This window comes from Ursus maritimus, unplaced genomic scaffold (assembly GCF_017311325.1).
Source record: "Ursus maritimus isolate PB19 unplaced genomic scaffold, ASM1731132v1 scaffold_24, whole genome shotgun sequence".
Classification (NCBI taxonomy): domain Eukaryota; kingdom Metazoa; phylum Chordata; class Mammalia; order Carnivora; family Ursidae; genus Ursus; species Ursus maritimus.
The window spans coordinates 7799547-7814899 of record NW_024424897.1 but is presented as its reverse complement, the minus strand read 5'-3'; the positions used below and the strand labels follow the sequence as shown (position 1 = coordinate 7814899).

The window sequence follows — 15353 nt, the reverse complement described above, 5'->3', positions numbered from 1 at the left end:
GGAGTGCTTCCCGCGACGAGAGGGAGTGGATCGGATGGCGGGCCATTCGGGGGTGGGGGGGTGCTTCCCGGGGCGGCAGGACGAGCCCCCTTCGGCTTTCGTGCGGTCCCGGCGCCTCCGGCTGGGGCTGCAGGGGAGGAGGGCCCGGAGCCTCAAGCTGCCCGGCGGTCCCCGCCCACTCAGCGGGAAGCGGCGGCTCCGCTTCCGGAAAAAGTGAGGGAGCCGGGAGGAGGGCGGGCCAGGTACGGCGGCTGTTGGGGGGTACGGGTTGTGGAGTCCGCGGCGGGGTGGGAGGAGTCCCGTGGGCCCTACGCCCGGGAGGCGGGCGCGGCCTTAACTGTTTCCTTTCCGGAGCACCGAGGGGGACCTGCCCTGCCGATAACCCAGTTAGCTTGTACGTGGTTCTGTGCCGCGCCACATCCATTCTCTGCGTGTGCTGTCGAGTTACTTTTCTGATTGTGTCTCGCGCAGGCTGATAATTAAAATAGAGTTTGTTCTGCCAGACACGGGGACTGCGATCGTGAGGCATGGAGATCCAAGAGAAACAACCTCAAAATTAGCATCCTTCTGGAGAAGCTCCAGTAAGAAAGTAGTCAGTCACCCACGGTAAGACGTTACCACGTGAGGGTGCAGGATCTTTCCAGTAGGAAAGTGGTGGAGTAATGTGGTGGAGTAATGTAGAGGCAGACATGTCTAAGAGGTCCCTGGCCACGTCTAAAGTTATTAGCCCAAAGCTCGTGGACTGGCTTCAGTTGTGGGTATTCTTGTAAGTCAGCGGCCCATAACTTTGATTATATTGTCAAGGCGTTACCTCCAAAGAAAGAATAACTAAAGTTTTTTGGCCGTAAACAGTTTTGTTTTGCCTGAGCTCATAATAGGATCCTACATGGATTGGCCAGGATTCAATGTATTTATTTTGTAAATGGTTTCAGCCTCACTTTTTGACCTATTCAGTGGTCAGAAGGTATTTACAGTCAGTGCTCTATGATGATAGCGTTTACATGTTTATGTATAGAAAAGGAATTCATTTGACAACTATCATATGTCAGGCTCAGTGCTCAAAGAGGTACAAATGATACGTGGTATTATTTCTTCATGTTTTTACATGGTATAAATAGCACAAAGATTTCAAACAATGAATTTGCTGGTGGTCCATTGTACTGCAAACTATAAGTAAAAAATTGGGGCACTGTGTCCCCTCCACGTGTGTCATTTGTGCATCATAAACACTGTTACATATACATGTATGTGTGTATACACGTATCACTAATATGGTGTTAGAGCTTCATTTCTCATGCTGAAAGGATGGAAGGTTTAATATTTTCTTCTTGCACTGTAGTGGATCTTCCATATACCACTTTGAAAACCATGATTCTAAGCAAAAGCTTTCAGATCCTGGCCTGAGTTTTAACTTTTCACCATTCTTTCCTAAAATGGTGTGTTTAAGGGCTTTTAACAATTTCTTTATACTCATGTAATAACCAGTTGGCTGGCTGTAACCTTAAACAGCAAACATTTTAATCTGACTGTATTTTGAAGATTTTATTTATTTATTTGAGGAGAGAGAGAGCATGAGCAGGGGGAGGGCCAGAGGAAGAAGCAGACTCCCCACTGAGCAGGAAGTCCCACTTTAGGCTCTATCCCAGGATCCTGGGATATAACTTGAGCTGAAGGCAGACACGTAACCAACTAAGCCACCCAGGTGCCCCCTCCCTGGTATTTTGTACAACTTTTTCTTCCATTAATTTAACCATTAATTTATTAGATTTAAGTCTTTTGGCTTTGCTCATCTACTAGTTAGGGATGTTGAAAAACCCCTTTGGTTTTTTTACTTACGGTTGGTTCTTGGAAGACTTTATGAAATGTAAAATGCCAAACAGAAGTGAAGCCAGGAATATTTATCTTAAAACCAACCGTGTCTTCTGTTTTCGACCTCTGTAAGAAAAAGAATAAATCAAAACACATTTTTTAAAACTTCCTTCAATCTAGGTTCTTCCAAATGAAAGGTGCACCCGTAAATGAAATGTTAGTAATGACTCTACTATGTTGGTAATCTCCCTCATAATCTCCCATTTACCTTTTTCAGGAATAGGAGAGTGATATTCACCCAGGATGGAAGTGTGTCCTTACTGTAAAAAGCCATTTAAACGATTAAAATCCCACTTGCCATACTGTAAGATGATAGGACCCACTGTACCTGCTGATCAGAAAGCTTGTCAGTCCAAGCGAGCTACACGCCCACACGCTAAAAAAATGAAAGGGCCAATCGCAGACTTAAATAACACTAAAGACAGAGAGTTGGAGAGTAAGAAGAGAAATACCAACTTGGTAAAGGACAAACCAGAACAGGCAACAAAGTCTTTTCCGCTATTGGCTGTTGGTTTGGAAAGAGCAAGTAATACAAAGGCAGAGAAAGACATCCAGAATCAAGTTCAGTGCTCCATCAAAAAGTTAAAAAATACTGAACCCAAGATTACTTTCCAGGGAGAAACGAAGGCTCAGTTTTATGCATCAGAGAACACCACCCCTAAAAGAGAATTTGCCAAATATTTGCCTACATCAGGGGAGAAGAGAAGTAACCTTTCAGAAATTGAAACATCTTTACCTCTTGGCCCAGTAACACCTTCTTCATCAAAGCACGATAGAAAATATTCTTCAGCCTTACCCAATGATGTACAGACCACTTCTGCTAATTTAAGATTGGACAAAATTGATCCCCCAAGACGGGAGCTTCTGGTAAATTTACCAGATAAGCCTATTGATGATTATCACAGTTCTCCCATGAATCTCAATTGTGGGGTTGAAAGAGAAAGAACATCGTTGTCAAGCAATGAGAGACAGTCCAAGCCCAGGGACCACCTCCCAGAAGTCTCTTCTGATGTTGGAGACTCTGAGACTCAAGAAAAGAACATGGAATCACAATTTTTAAATTTTAAGGTTAGCCCAGTAGGTGACATCCAAGTCAGGGAGAACCAAGGAAAAGGACTGAACCTTGGAACAGAGGCACACGGTAGCAGAGGAAATGCAGAGAAAAGAGCATCTGTAACAGAAATGCAGCAATGGGCTTCCGTGAGCGGTGATGCAAAGAATTTCAGTAATGATGATTCAGCCACAGAGAAGAAATGTCCAGATGAAGGTCCCAGTTTAAATTTGTGCGCTCCAAGGGAGACAACCTGCAGTGAGCTGCTTTCTGTGTCACAGTCGCATAATCAAAGCCTTGCCTCTCTGGCTGTCAGATTTTTTCAAGAGGAGAAAGCAAAAGCCTGCAATCCTAACCGAGTCCGTGGCGTGAAGGCGTTAACAGAGAGTGGTAAAGGAGCTTCTCTGCAGCACGGATCTGGCTGTGGGCTCCAAGTGTCACACCATGGGTGCCAGCAGACCTTACATTCAACACTGCCTCACGCCTCTTACAGCCCCTTCAGTCAGATTGGCATCGCTGATAGGAAGCCCCTTTCAAGCTCCCTGGGGCTGGAGTGGTTTCCAGAGCTCTATCCTGGTTATCTTGGACTAGGAGTATTGCCAGGGAAGCCCCAGTATTGGAATGCAATGGCCCAAAAGCCTCAGCTCACCAATCCCCAGGGGGAGAGACTCTCGCAAGGTAAACATGCTTATTTAGCTTATTTTTACCTAGGCACTCCAGTATCCCAGGCTTACAGTTGTTCTGAAAACATTAGTTCTTGCTCCAGAAGTAGTACCAGTGCTTTATCACTCTCCCTTCCCCTCCACGCAGAGTTGAAGGTCGGACTAGCCCAGGTCGGCCAGTGACGTTGATCACTTGGTGTTTCCACAGCAGGAGGCGGCATGGCCAGGAGATATGGGGCAGGTGTTCACTGTCTTGAGAGATTAAGTAAGGAGTCTTGGAAAGAGGCGGACAGACTGTGAGGCCTTCTCCTCGGAAGCCCTCCGGAGGCTCCTTGGCAGTCCCCACAGAGCCGGGAAGTTCCTGGCATTTCAGGGAATCCCTTTTTCTTACACGACCTGACCTTCAGTTATTGGGCTACTTCTAGTTACGATATGTAAAGTTTCTTCATTTTCCTCATCAGGAAACTTTAGATGTTTCTCTTTGTCAATTTTTCTAGAAGTGTGTGTGTATAGTATCTACTCGAGCTTTTAGCTTCGACGGGAGACCTGTAGCAACTCAGAATAGCCTTGCACCTGAAAAACTTGCAACATCTCCTCTTAAAAGGGACATACTTTCTCTCTCTGGTATATTTTATAAATTACTACATATTCATTATACCCCAAGTCCTCTGGTCTGAGAAGCATTTTTTTTTTGGTACGGTAATTATTCCTTTCTAAAAATTTCAAAACAGAAGTATAGTAAGGGAAGAGTGTTGCCAGCTAAAGCTACATCTTCTTCGATTGCTTAGTGGTTACCAGTTTTCCTACAAACAGACCTAACCTCTGGGCCCTCTTTACAGAGCTGTAGTCTGTCTCAGGGTCAGAGTTGGGCCCCCCGGTCCCTTCTTCGTGTTGACATAGAATTACTGTTAACATCTGTGTTGCTTTGTTTTCAGAGTGCTTCCACCCGTTTTCTTATTTCAGCCTCGCCGCTCTGAGAGGCGGGCAGTGATTTCCTCTGTTTGGCAGGCGATGAAGCAGGCAGAGGATGAGGGATTGGTTCAAGGTCATGTTGTCTGTAGATGGTACAGCGGCAGGTAGAACACAGTCCCTTCAGACCACATTTCACCCTTTCCACCAAACATTATTGCAGAAAGGGCGCCATAACTGGAAACACAGGTGGTTGTCAGATCTCTGCCCTTCTCTCTGATTTGCAGTGGCCCGTGGCAGATCTCTCTGGGACTTCTTTACTTCCTGTACTGTCTTTCACAGTGCTGAGGAATGTCTCTGATCTTTTCATGTCAGAGGGAAAGGGGAGGGGGCTGACGGTCAGGTGATGACTGTAGCAGACACTGCTAGGTATGTTGCATTATTACCTCATTCAGCCCTCCGGACAACTCAGGTGACTGTCACTGAAGTCACTGTCCCACCTTCCTTTATAGATGAGGAGTCTGAGCCCCAGACATGTTCATACAGTAAGTGGTGGTCAAAGAACTTTAAGCAGGCTCCACACTGAGCGCAGAGCCTGAGCTGAAATCAGGAGTCGAACGCTTCGCCCACTGAGCCACCCAGGCGCCCCAGGTTCAGGGCTATTCTGTTCTTTTATTGGTTACAGTCTGCTGTACTATGAGTGGTTTGGCAGACTGATGGCTCTGAGGACGCCACAGAATCACGTTTCAGTAAGTCGAAACGAGAATTAGGCTTAGGGAACTCGGCAGCATTAGGAGCCGTCTTGTGAGGTCTAATGAGAGAGATTTTCACAGACTTACTACCCAAAAAAAGTTGTTTCTCCCCGCATTCGCAAAAATGGATTTTAGAAGTTCAAGATTTCAATCCCTGGGGACTCGGCAAATACGAGTGCCTTAAGAGTCCCCGGCAATAGAAATTGGCTTCCTTTGTTCAAAGGAAAGCCTTGCATGAGCTTGGCTGAATTCGGGTGCCTAGGCTTTCAGGACTCGAGTTGAAGAGATCTAGGTCCTTGGGTTTCAAATCTGGACAACTGACAGTTTCACATAGGACTAAAGATTCCTGGACCTCAGCCCCAGAGACTGATCCTGAAGTAAGGTCTCAGAATCCTCTTTTCAAACATGTCTGAAGTGTTTTCTGCAGAGCAGCCAGGTTTCAGAGTACCCCTGGTATTGGGGAGGCCACTGGAGCAGGGAGCCTCAGACCCAGCATTAGGGGATGGGGGTGGCAGCAGTTGGGGGGAAGGGAGGGAGAGGTCTGAAAAAAACACAGTTCCTTGATCTACAGAAAGCAAAACCTGGCTGGTAGGGATAGCAGAAGGTAAAATTACAGGGTCATGGGTTTGGGTTTTTTGTTTTTTTTTTTTTAAAGATTTATTTAGAGAGCACAAGCTGGGGAGGGAGCAGGGAGAGGGAGAGAGAGAGTCTCAAGCAGACTGCTCGCTGAGTGTGGATCCACACACAGAGCTTGATTCCACAGCCCTGCAATCACCACCTGAGCCAAAACCAAGACTCTGATGCTTAACCGGCTGTGCTATGCAGGTGCCCCGGGTCTCGGGTTTTCAAAGGCCATTCTCATCATCAAATAGCGTTTCCATCAGTAAACTACCCTGGTGAGCTGTTTGAGACAGGGCCCATGTGGGGAAGGATCAGAGCAGAGCAGGAGTATAACAAGCCAGGGTGAGGTCTGCTAGTAGCCAGAGGAGGCCACGAAAGGGGACGTTTTACATAAAAGAGCATATGACAACAGCCAGAGAGATGAGGGGTCAGTCAAGTCACATGTCTGGAGTTCCAGCCAGACCAGAGAGGCGATAGAAAGTGTTAGAGGTACCCAAGCCAGGGACGGTTCCTGCGTTTCTAGGAGAGAGCAGAGCCATTGTCACTAGGTTTGGGATATAAGGCCATCAACACTGGCAGGCCAAGGACAGCATCTAGAGCAGATGGCAGTGGGTGTTAGCAGTCCTGGGCCTGCAGTCAGGCTGAAAGGGTTGTACCCAGGGTCCCTGAGTAGCAGGAAGGATGACACTGGAGAAGCTCTAACAGAACTTCTGTGGGTTCTGAGCTGGCCTCTCGTGGGCCTCAGTCTTTTTTACACCCCAGCTCAGGGCTGGAACTGATGTTATTCACACAAGTTTGAACCCTTGATGAAAGAGGCTGCTGGCTGGAGAAGGAACAGAGTCGAGGGACCACCCCTTTCCTGACGTGGCAGGGGAAGTGGTTCTGCAGTTGGAGTTTTCACGAAAGTGTCTCTTCCCATCTTTTTCCGTTTTTTTCCAAGAAGAGTGGATCATGTCATCCTTTGTTTTTTAAGAGATTAATCTTCACCTCGCAAAATAATTATTTTCTGTGTAATTTCTTGGAAGCCAGTGTGGTTTTTCGCATGTTAACTTAATGTCACGAGTGTTTGCATAGCATTTTTACATCTGTAGCAACTTTTACCTCTGTTAAACCTGTGCTAAATACTTGCTTCATTTATCCTTTATTCCGATGAACCCCACCAAGACCAGAGGGCCAGCAACAGTAGAGATTCCCTGCCTATCATTAGACAGAAGGACAGGTGGAGGAAAGCTGTAAATAAGCAGCATAAACCCTCCCTCCTGGTTCTCTGTTCGTTAATCTCGAACATAAACGAGAAACGTTGGCTGGTCAGTAATAGCAGTGGGCTAATAGGGCACACACGTTGATTCTAGTACACGTAGTGACAAGGAGCAGTAGGGACTATAATAGAAAGTCCTGCCTTCCGCTCAAATGCTTAGCAAACGGTGGGAAATGTAGACCGTTCATTTCATTAAACACGTGCACGGATCGGCTGCGCCGTCTGTTCTTCAGATCAAAAACGTCTCCGGGTCCTGATCCCCAGGGGCTCCTTCAGCGTTTTGAGGGCCCTCTTTCTGACTGGGAATCACACTGCACTTAGCTGCAGCCCCACACAGCCAGTGGTCCAGCGGCTTAGATCCACTTCCGGCAGCCTGGTCCTGGGAACCGCGGGCACGGAGTGTCGGGAAGGAGACTGAGTCTAGACGAACGATCACAGTGCCTTCTGTTTGGAACCGTAGTTCCTTTGTTGGAAAGAAGCTCGACTGCTCTCAGGAGTTTGGAACCCCCGACCAGACTTACAACCTCCACCTTGTCTCTGATGAGGCTCTTGGGAGCTGTCCAGAAAGGTGAGCTGGAGTCACGGCCTGTTGGGTTGTGTTGCTGGTTCCAAGCATTTGGAGAAGTTTCTCTTCACTTTAGCCAGGGCTAAGGGAAAGAGAGAAAGAGACAAGTGCGTAGGCTCTCTTCTCTTTGTCTGTTTTCGCCCTGGAAGCTGACTCGATCGAGAGCACCAGAGCTGGCGGAACAGCAGCCGCTATCTATGGAACAGAGTTCGTTTCAGTACTGTCCCCCCGCCACCTCCCCTCCTCGCTCCCTTGCCCACCTTGATTGTCCCAAAGCCAGGAGGACTCTACACCTTGAGTTAACCAGTCGTATTAATCCCCCCCAAACTCAAGATGTCGACCAAACTCTCAAAAACAAGAGTAACTCAATGTATTAAAATTGAGGTCTTCTGGATTCGAGCCTTTTCATCTGTTTAAAAAACACGTATGTGGTGGTATGTAAATTCTGTGCATTACAAGCCCATCGCCCATGCTAACTGGGAGAACTCGAATAACTGGCAGGTCGCAGCCCCTCATTACAGCTCACCATAGCAACCAGACGTGTTTCTTTTTGAACAGGCTGGATCAGGTGCAGCACCACGGTGAGGAGTGGAGTCGGGGGCGTCACCATGCTCTTTACGGGGTACTTCGTCCTGTGGTGCGGCTGGAGTTTCAGGCATCTGAGTAAGCCTTTTTGATATTTTTTAATCGAAATCACAGGTCACATCCCATTAAAGGGCCTCCAGGGGATTCTCCAAATTGCTTTTTATATGACAGTGTTGTATCATCTGACATGCCCTCGTGAGTGAGCCACTGCCTGTGGCTCTGGGGTTTTTATTAAAGGTTATGGTTATAACGAACTTCATAAGATTTGACAAGAATTTACATAATTGCTTCCGTGCTCCACGTGAGGTTGTCCTCGGAGATCTGGTGGTCTCTTGTTTTCTCCTGAAAGTCACTTGCCTGCCAGGTCAGCACCCTTCAGATTCCTGCCTTAGAACTTCTTTTTAGCGTTGTATAACCCCAAGAGTGGAGGAGAAACCATACAGCTCTCACTCATGTGTCTGAGGGTCACAGAAATCCTAGTTAACGTTACTTTCACCACGTAAAACACAGAAACATCCTCCTCGTTAGGAGTTTCAGCTTGCATCAGGTCTCGCCAGGAGGATGAATGTCTGAAATTCATTTCCCTCTTTTAGCTCAGGATGACTTTTCTCATTTTTTTAAAGTCTTGCCTTTGTAAAAATATATTTTTATAGTTAAAATGTTTAAAAGACATTGAATATAGAAGAATATCAAAAAAACCCAGTATTTTTCCACAATTAAAAACCCAGTTGCTTTCTGAAAACTTTTGGTGTAAAAGTACAAGATAACCATTAATACCAGTGTCATTCACAAATGGTTACTAGGACTTCTAAAATACCAGGCTGGCTGGCTGGCTGGCTGGCTCCATTGGTAGAGCACGTGACTCTTAATCCCAGGGTCGTAAGTTCAAGCCCCACATTGGGCGTGGAGCCTACTTAAAATAAAAAAAATTAAAAAACAAAAACCAGGACTTGACTGTAATTGGATTTTTTTGACTAATTCAGTGTCCAGTAAGTGGGATCGCTGGTCAGGCAGCAGAAATGGGACTGCAGTACATCCCTACCTGCTGCTGGTGGCGAGCTGGTGAGTGTTGGGTGGTCCACTTGTCTGTTCGGGAGAAAGAGGAGTTCCTCTCTGATCAGACCTGCCTACGTGAAGACTCCACTTCTTTCCCAGGGACAAGCCCCCCTCCCCCTTAATGGCTTACCTGTCTGAAAGGGCTCAGTGGGTTAATACCCGAGGTTTGTTTTTCACATCTTTGAATTGAAGAAAGTGAAGCAGAAATTTCTGATTGCATCTAAGACTTTATTGCTGAATCTGTAAAACAAAAGGGAAACGAAATGATCTGTAGAGGCAAGAGACAGAAACAGTCCTTAGGAGTGGCCTCTTGGATCCTTACACTTCTCTCTGTTTATCCAAAGAGCTGCAGCGCTGGCGTAAGTGAGGACCTGGACACCGCGTCCGCAAGCTCGGAGCCTCCAGGGCGCGGACGCGGGGGACACCTGCAGGGCAGATTTAACCATTTAAAATGGTTTGGGGGAGAGGGAGTGAAAAGAATAAAATTAATTGGAATCTAAAACAGTTCTAGAGGAAGTCGGTTCTTTTAATGTGGACAGGTCTGGTTCGGTGTGGACATTTCTTTGGCTGGCTCTCCAGAGTGACAGTTACTGCAAAGCCTTCCGTTTGTTTGCTCATAAAGGCTGCAGGTATTCAGGGAGGCATGAAGATGACAAAGGTCATCATTAAAAGTTTTAAATAGTTATTTCTTAATTCTCAGTAAATAATATCTCCCTTTTAAATCTTTCTCCCTAAAATTACTCTCTAAGCTTTGGCATTTTACTGTTCATCCATACAAGATACCAGGCTACATGCATACTGACCCAGAAGAGTGTGTGAAGTGGCAGAAGATCAGCTTACCTCAGGCCCTTTGGGGTCCCTGACCAGATCTTGGCAGGCGTAAGAAACAAAAGCACAGTAAGGGTGGGTCCAGAGTTGCAGGTGAGCCTTTGAAAAATCTTTCAGGTATTTTTAAGCTGATTAAAATGAAATCACACACTAAACAATTTTAAATCATCTCTTATACATCTTAAGTGAGTATAGTAGTGAACAAATGGTTTCTGTTTACCATGTCCTTCTGAAAACCTCAGAATCCCACCCCATCCCTTCCTAAGAATTTCTGTGAAATACTCTTGACCTTTTTACTTTGTTAGGGTTGTTTTTGGCTGGTGGGTTTTCCTTGTCTCTTTCCCCATCAAAATATTCAGTGTGCTTTTCTAATTTTATGGCTTCTGCTTTGGCCCCTAGACAGTAGCTTGATAGAAAAGATAGAAAGTCCCTAGATAACGCAGGTGGATAACTGTTGCTCCAGCCCCTTTTCCAGCGCGGGGGTTGATTATCTATCAGATCTGTTTATATCTGTTTATATCTACCTGTTTGCCTGTTTGCCACAAATACACACACATTTTAGCTTTGCTTGTGATATCCTCGGCAAATACATGAGGTCAGTCCCTGTTTTGTCCCAGCTCCTTCAAAACCACAAACAAGCAGGTGTGCTGTTCTAAAGCCAACATTTATTTATTTGCACATCTCTTCTGTCTCTCTTCTCAAAAGTTGAATTCTGGCTCTATCTTCTGTATTAGCTACCTTTTCTATTCCCAGTCCCCGGTCTCTCTCCCTCACTAATTATCGCCAGTGGGAGTAATTTAATTCTGCACCAATGGCTCATGATTAGGGGAAAGGTATACTAGAATTCTCCATAAGGAAAAATTCATGGTTGAGGAAACGAGTACTGCGTTTGGTTATCTTAGTCTAGTATTACTATGAACTTCATTGAAATTCCAAAAACTGTAGCTTTCATTTTGAAACGGCTTTGTGCCCATTCTTTGCAAATGCCCTTTAAGAGAGACACTTAGGGAGAGATTCTCCCTGCACTTCCCTGCACTTGCCTTAGTCTAGGTCAGAAACCCTTAGGCTGCCAGCGTAGAGGAGAACACTGTCAGTGATGGCCTCAGTGATAGCCTCAGTGATGGCCTGGTGCCCACTTCCCCCAAAGCCCTCAAGCTGGGCTCAGCAGGCTACGATGGCCGGCGGCGCAGGCCAGCCCACTACCTATTTTTAAATAGTCTTCCCGGAGCACAGCCTGCTCCACACTCTTACCACTACTGTAAATAAACTAGCTTGTCAGAATCAGAATGCTGGAACAATGAAAACTTCCACTTAATTTATGTATCACAATAAATGTTTTAAATTTATATCACGATAAATATTTGACATCCCTGAAAATAAGTTCCTTAACCAGAAGAGTGAACTACAGAACCATCCCACCAGTCCCTAAAAGGAGAGCTGCTTCGTTTTGCCAAGTTTAAGACAGAGGTGGGATCCTGCGTTCAGAAGAGGAGTTTTAATCTGACGTGATCAGGACCAAGAATCCTAACTCACATGTAGTAGGAAAGAAGAAGAAGTCTTAACTGAGGTCTTTGAATTTGATACTGAGCAGTCCAGACTCTTAAATGATCCGGGGGACTTTGAAGAAGCCATGTCTCCGGATTCTGGAGTTCCTTGGTAACACCCACAGCTGGAGAGGGAAAGTTCTGTCCACTCACTGCTGCCATCTTGGGGGGGCGGGGAGCATGCTTGAAGACCTTTCATCCAGTCTTTTAAGGATTTCTTCATAATGTTCCAAATAGTCTGAGTCATTGAGGTCAGCTGATAATCATGGATTCTTTTCCAGGATTCGGGTCCAGACAAACTCAGCATGATCAAGGGAATACACTTCATAGCTCCCGCTTGCAAGAGTGACGTAACTCTGGTTTATGAAGGTACATTTATTACTCATACGTGCAAATATCCCTACAAAATAAGTTCATTTGCACAGCCAGTCCCCATCAGGCGTGTGACCCGGCAGATGCAAGGCTTCGTCCGGCAAGACTAGAGGTTCCTTTCCAAACTGAATTTTAGACGAGTGAGCCTGAGCTGCCAGAAGCCAGGGCCCTGCAGACGTGAGGCAGGAGTAACTGCTCTGCTTTTCACAGAGCCAAGAAATAGAAGTCAAGAATGCTCGTAACTGGATGGGCCATGTTAAACAGCCTCCTTGATTTCGTCTCACAAAACGATGCTCCGTGACTTCCACGGCCCGGCAGGAGCTCCCCTTGGGTAAGCAACAGGGCCTGCAGGGCCGTAGCTGGCAGAGAACCCATACAAACAAGCCCCATCCGCCTTCCCGGCCATCCTGCAGAGAGTTACTGCGATAGCCGGGCTCCTCTGCACCTTCGAGAAGACTTGCAAGGAGAGCACCCTTCTGGAAGGCTGGAAATCCTCGCGGGCAGGCCCCAGTGCCCTGGCTACGCCCTCATGGTCTGCAGGGTGGGTTAACCCTGGCGTTAGCTCCTGGAGTTTAAGCCTGAGTGAGAATATCTGAAATGCTGAGTGTACTGGGGAAAGTACTTTTGTCTAATACACATTAAAGTATTTAGCTATTAGGGGCGCCTGCGTGGCTCAGTCTTTGGGCGTCTGCCTTCGGCTCAGGTCATGATTGGGATCGAGCCCCGCATCGGGCTCCCTGCTCTGCTGGGAGCCTGCCTCTTCCTCTCCCACTCCCCCTACTTGTGTCCTCTCTCTCTCGCTGGCTGTCTCTCTCTCTGTCAAATAAATAAAATCTTAAAAAAAAAAAAATTAAAAAAGTATTTAGCTATTAAAGATAATCATCTGTTCTATTAGCAATGGGATGTTTCAGTCCTTAGGGGGAACCCTATCTGCTGCCAGTGTTCTTAGTCCTTGTTTGTCCTGATTTACAGATTATCCTAATTACCCTGCTCCCTCCATGCATTACCACCCCTTCAGAACAACAGCAACATTTTAAAATATATATATTTTTAATTCCCCTATTATTTGCCTCTTCCAGACCCTCACCTTTGAGATGGGTGGGTGTGGCCCTGGGCAAGTTATCTAACTTACTGGAGCCTCTCTGGACGGTCTGAACTGTAAGGTGGGGACAATCATACATACTTCACAGAGATTCGATGAGATGAGAAGTCCTGCGTCAGTAAATTCCAGCAAGGGCTGACGGTACAGCAGGAATTCAGAAACCTCTGTGGCAGCATCCCATGTTCAGATGCTAAACTTGAACCAAGCAAGAAAGACCCCGCCACAATTCCCACGGAAGGCCAGCTACCGTTTGAGCGCCCGCTCTGTCAAAGCCAAGTACTGTGCTAAGTTCTTACGTGCATGATCACGTTCTATCCCTCTGACCACCCAGTGGGGCTGGTGCTATGCTCCTTTTTCACCACGAGCAAGCGGACGCTCGACATGAAGCAGTTTGCCTCCATGACCACGTGGCGTTTGTCCCGGCAGCCCGGGTGGAGCTGCGGTGCTGTGGGCCAGCATGGCTTTCGACTGCCCTGTCCCCTTACCCTCCAGCTCCGGGGGGGCCAGCTGTCACATCTGCCAAAGGGGGGTGGGGTACGCCTGGTCCCACCACACACCTCCTCCTGTTTTCTCCCTTTCCCCCAAAGGCTTGGCCTCGCCCCTGCGCTCCTCTCCCGGTGGACGAAATCACAATGACCTTTGACTTAGGCATCAGCATAGATAGTATGACATGAAATGGTCCCTGTCACTCCCTCGCCTCCCCAAGATAGGCCCTGTTGTACCATCTCCCTCCCCATAACTCCTTCCATAAGGCAGGCTCAGAGTATTGCCTTAAATGTAAGGAAGCCACGCAGGGAAGCTGCTGTCATGCTAAAGAAAACCGTGGATTTAATCACCAGTTGGTAGCAGCAGGTGAAGTCATGTGCACGGGACTGTGGCACGCGGCCCAGGCTTGTCGCTGGCGGTGCGGGAGCTGCACAGACCGGGACACCTGTATTTCCCACAAACTGGGTTTTGGGTGTACGTACATTCTGCTCCCCCATTTTCTGGGTACCTCGTCCTGCCACAGTCCATCTGGCAGCCCTGTTGTATTTTTAGCAGCCCATTCACTCACAGGATTAGAGGAAATAAGCCTGCATGGCGCAGGCTGCTTCGCATCTCCTGACCTGTGGAGGCCGACACGAGGGCTCACTGGGGCTCTGGGACCAGAGGACCCCCCAGAATGGCCACTGGGTGTCTTCGCTGGGTCTTCAGTTAGCCCACAGACCGGGGGTTATTTTTTGATAACTCCTACCTGTTGGAGTCTTATTGCACTGGCTGGCATGATGGCCCATGTTTCGACACTAAAAGAAAAAGATGAGCGGTGTGACTCTTTGTAAATTCAGATCCCAAGAGAAATACCCTAACCGGTCTAGGGAGCCCTGAGAGCTGGTCAGCTGTCATTCTAAGGAGTGCGATGGATTCTCGCTTAATGAAGCTCCAGGGCTGCAGATGTTCGAAGGCCCCCAAATCAAATGTATGGGAGAGGCAAGAGCTCTGCGCCCCTCCCTCCCAATGGAGCTTTCTCTGACAGCACAGAGTCAGAAGCACGGGACCGCGTAGACACGATCTCGTGAAGTTAGGTTTTTTCCCTGATAAGCCAGAAAATAGCAAAAACACAACAGAACCAGAAAAACAAGGTGCTATGTTCCCTTCCTTACCAAATCCTGCCCCCCCCCCCCCAGATATTGAGGACATGATGTATGAACTCAGAATTCATAGGGAAGGAGGAGGTGAGAGCTGTTTAACTTACTAGCTTTTAAAGAAAAAGTCTTGTCTGGCCGGAGATGTAAGTGTCACCTGAGGTCAAGGAGACTTAGCAGTAACACTGGGGTTACCGGTGCCCCCCCACCCCCTCATTCGCACTCCTACCCCCCCGCCCCCGTGTGGTGTTCGTTCTTGACCGACAGCAGCTACTCATCCCTCCCTCGCCCTCAGCGGGGCAATGGCCTGGTCTGTCCGCAGCTACTCACCGTGTAGCACGGGCCCTGCTCCAGTGCCCTGAGCCCCGAGCGGTAGGAGACCTGGTGCTCCTGGAGCCTCCTCTGAGGGTGGAGAAGCAGACACTCCGTCGTCGGGGAAGGGGGCCTGCGAGGCTCCCGGGCAGAAGCAGGAGGTGCTGAACGCCGTGGCCAGCTGACAAGCTGCTGCTAAGGTCAGGAGAAAGCACTGCAGACATTCCCTCTGGGCAGACACGGTG

General features: G+C 47.6%; 1 protein-coding gene across 1 annotated transcript; it reads left to right on the top strand.

Moving 5' to 3' along the window:
- Positions 1-34: 34 nt before the first annotated feature.
- CUNH17orf80 (chromosome unknown C17orf80 homolog) lies at positions 35-12727 on the top strand. Its single transcript, XM_040641206.1, has 5 exons — positions 35-213; positions 2100-3598; positions 7583-7690; positions 8246-8350; positions 9673-12727. Exons 1-5 carry the CDS (start codon positions 35-37, stop codon positions 9693-9695), a joined length of 1914 nt encoding a protein of 637 aa, XP_040497140.1. The 3' UTR covers positions 9696-12727.
- The last annotated feature ends 2626 nt before the right edge of the window (positions 12728-15353 follow it).

Coding starts and splice junctions, on each gene's coding strand:
- CUNH17orf80 (XM_040641206.1), top strand. CDS start 35: ATGGCGGGCCATTCGGGGGTGGGGGGGTGCTTCCCGGGGCGGCAGGAC. Junction 7,691..8,245: donor CTTGGGAGCTGTCCAGAAAG/GTGAGCTGGAGT, acceptor CTTTTTGAACAG/GCTGGATCAGGTGCAGCACC. Junction 8,351..9,672: donor CTGGAGTTTCAGGCATCTGA/GTAAGCCTTTTT, acceptor GTTTATCCAAAG/AGCTGCAGCGCTGGCGTAAG.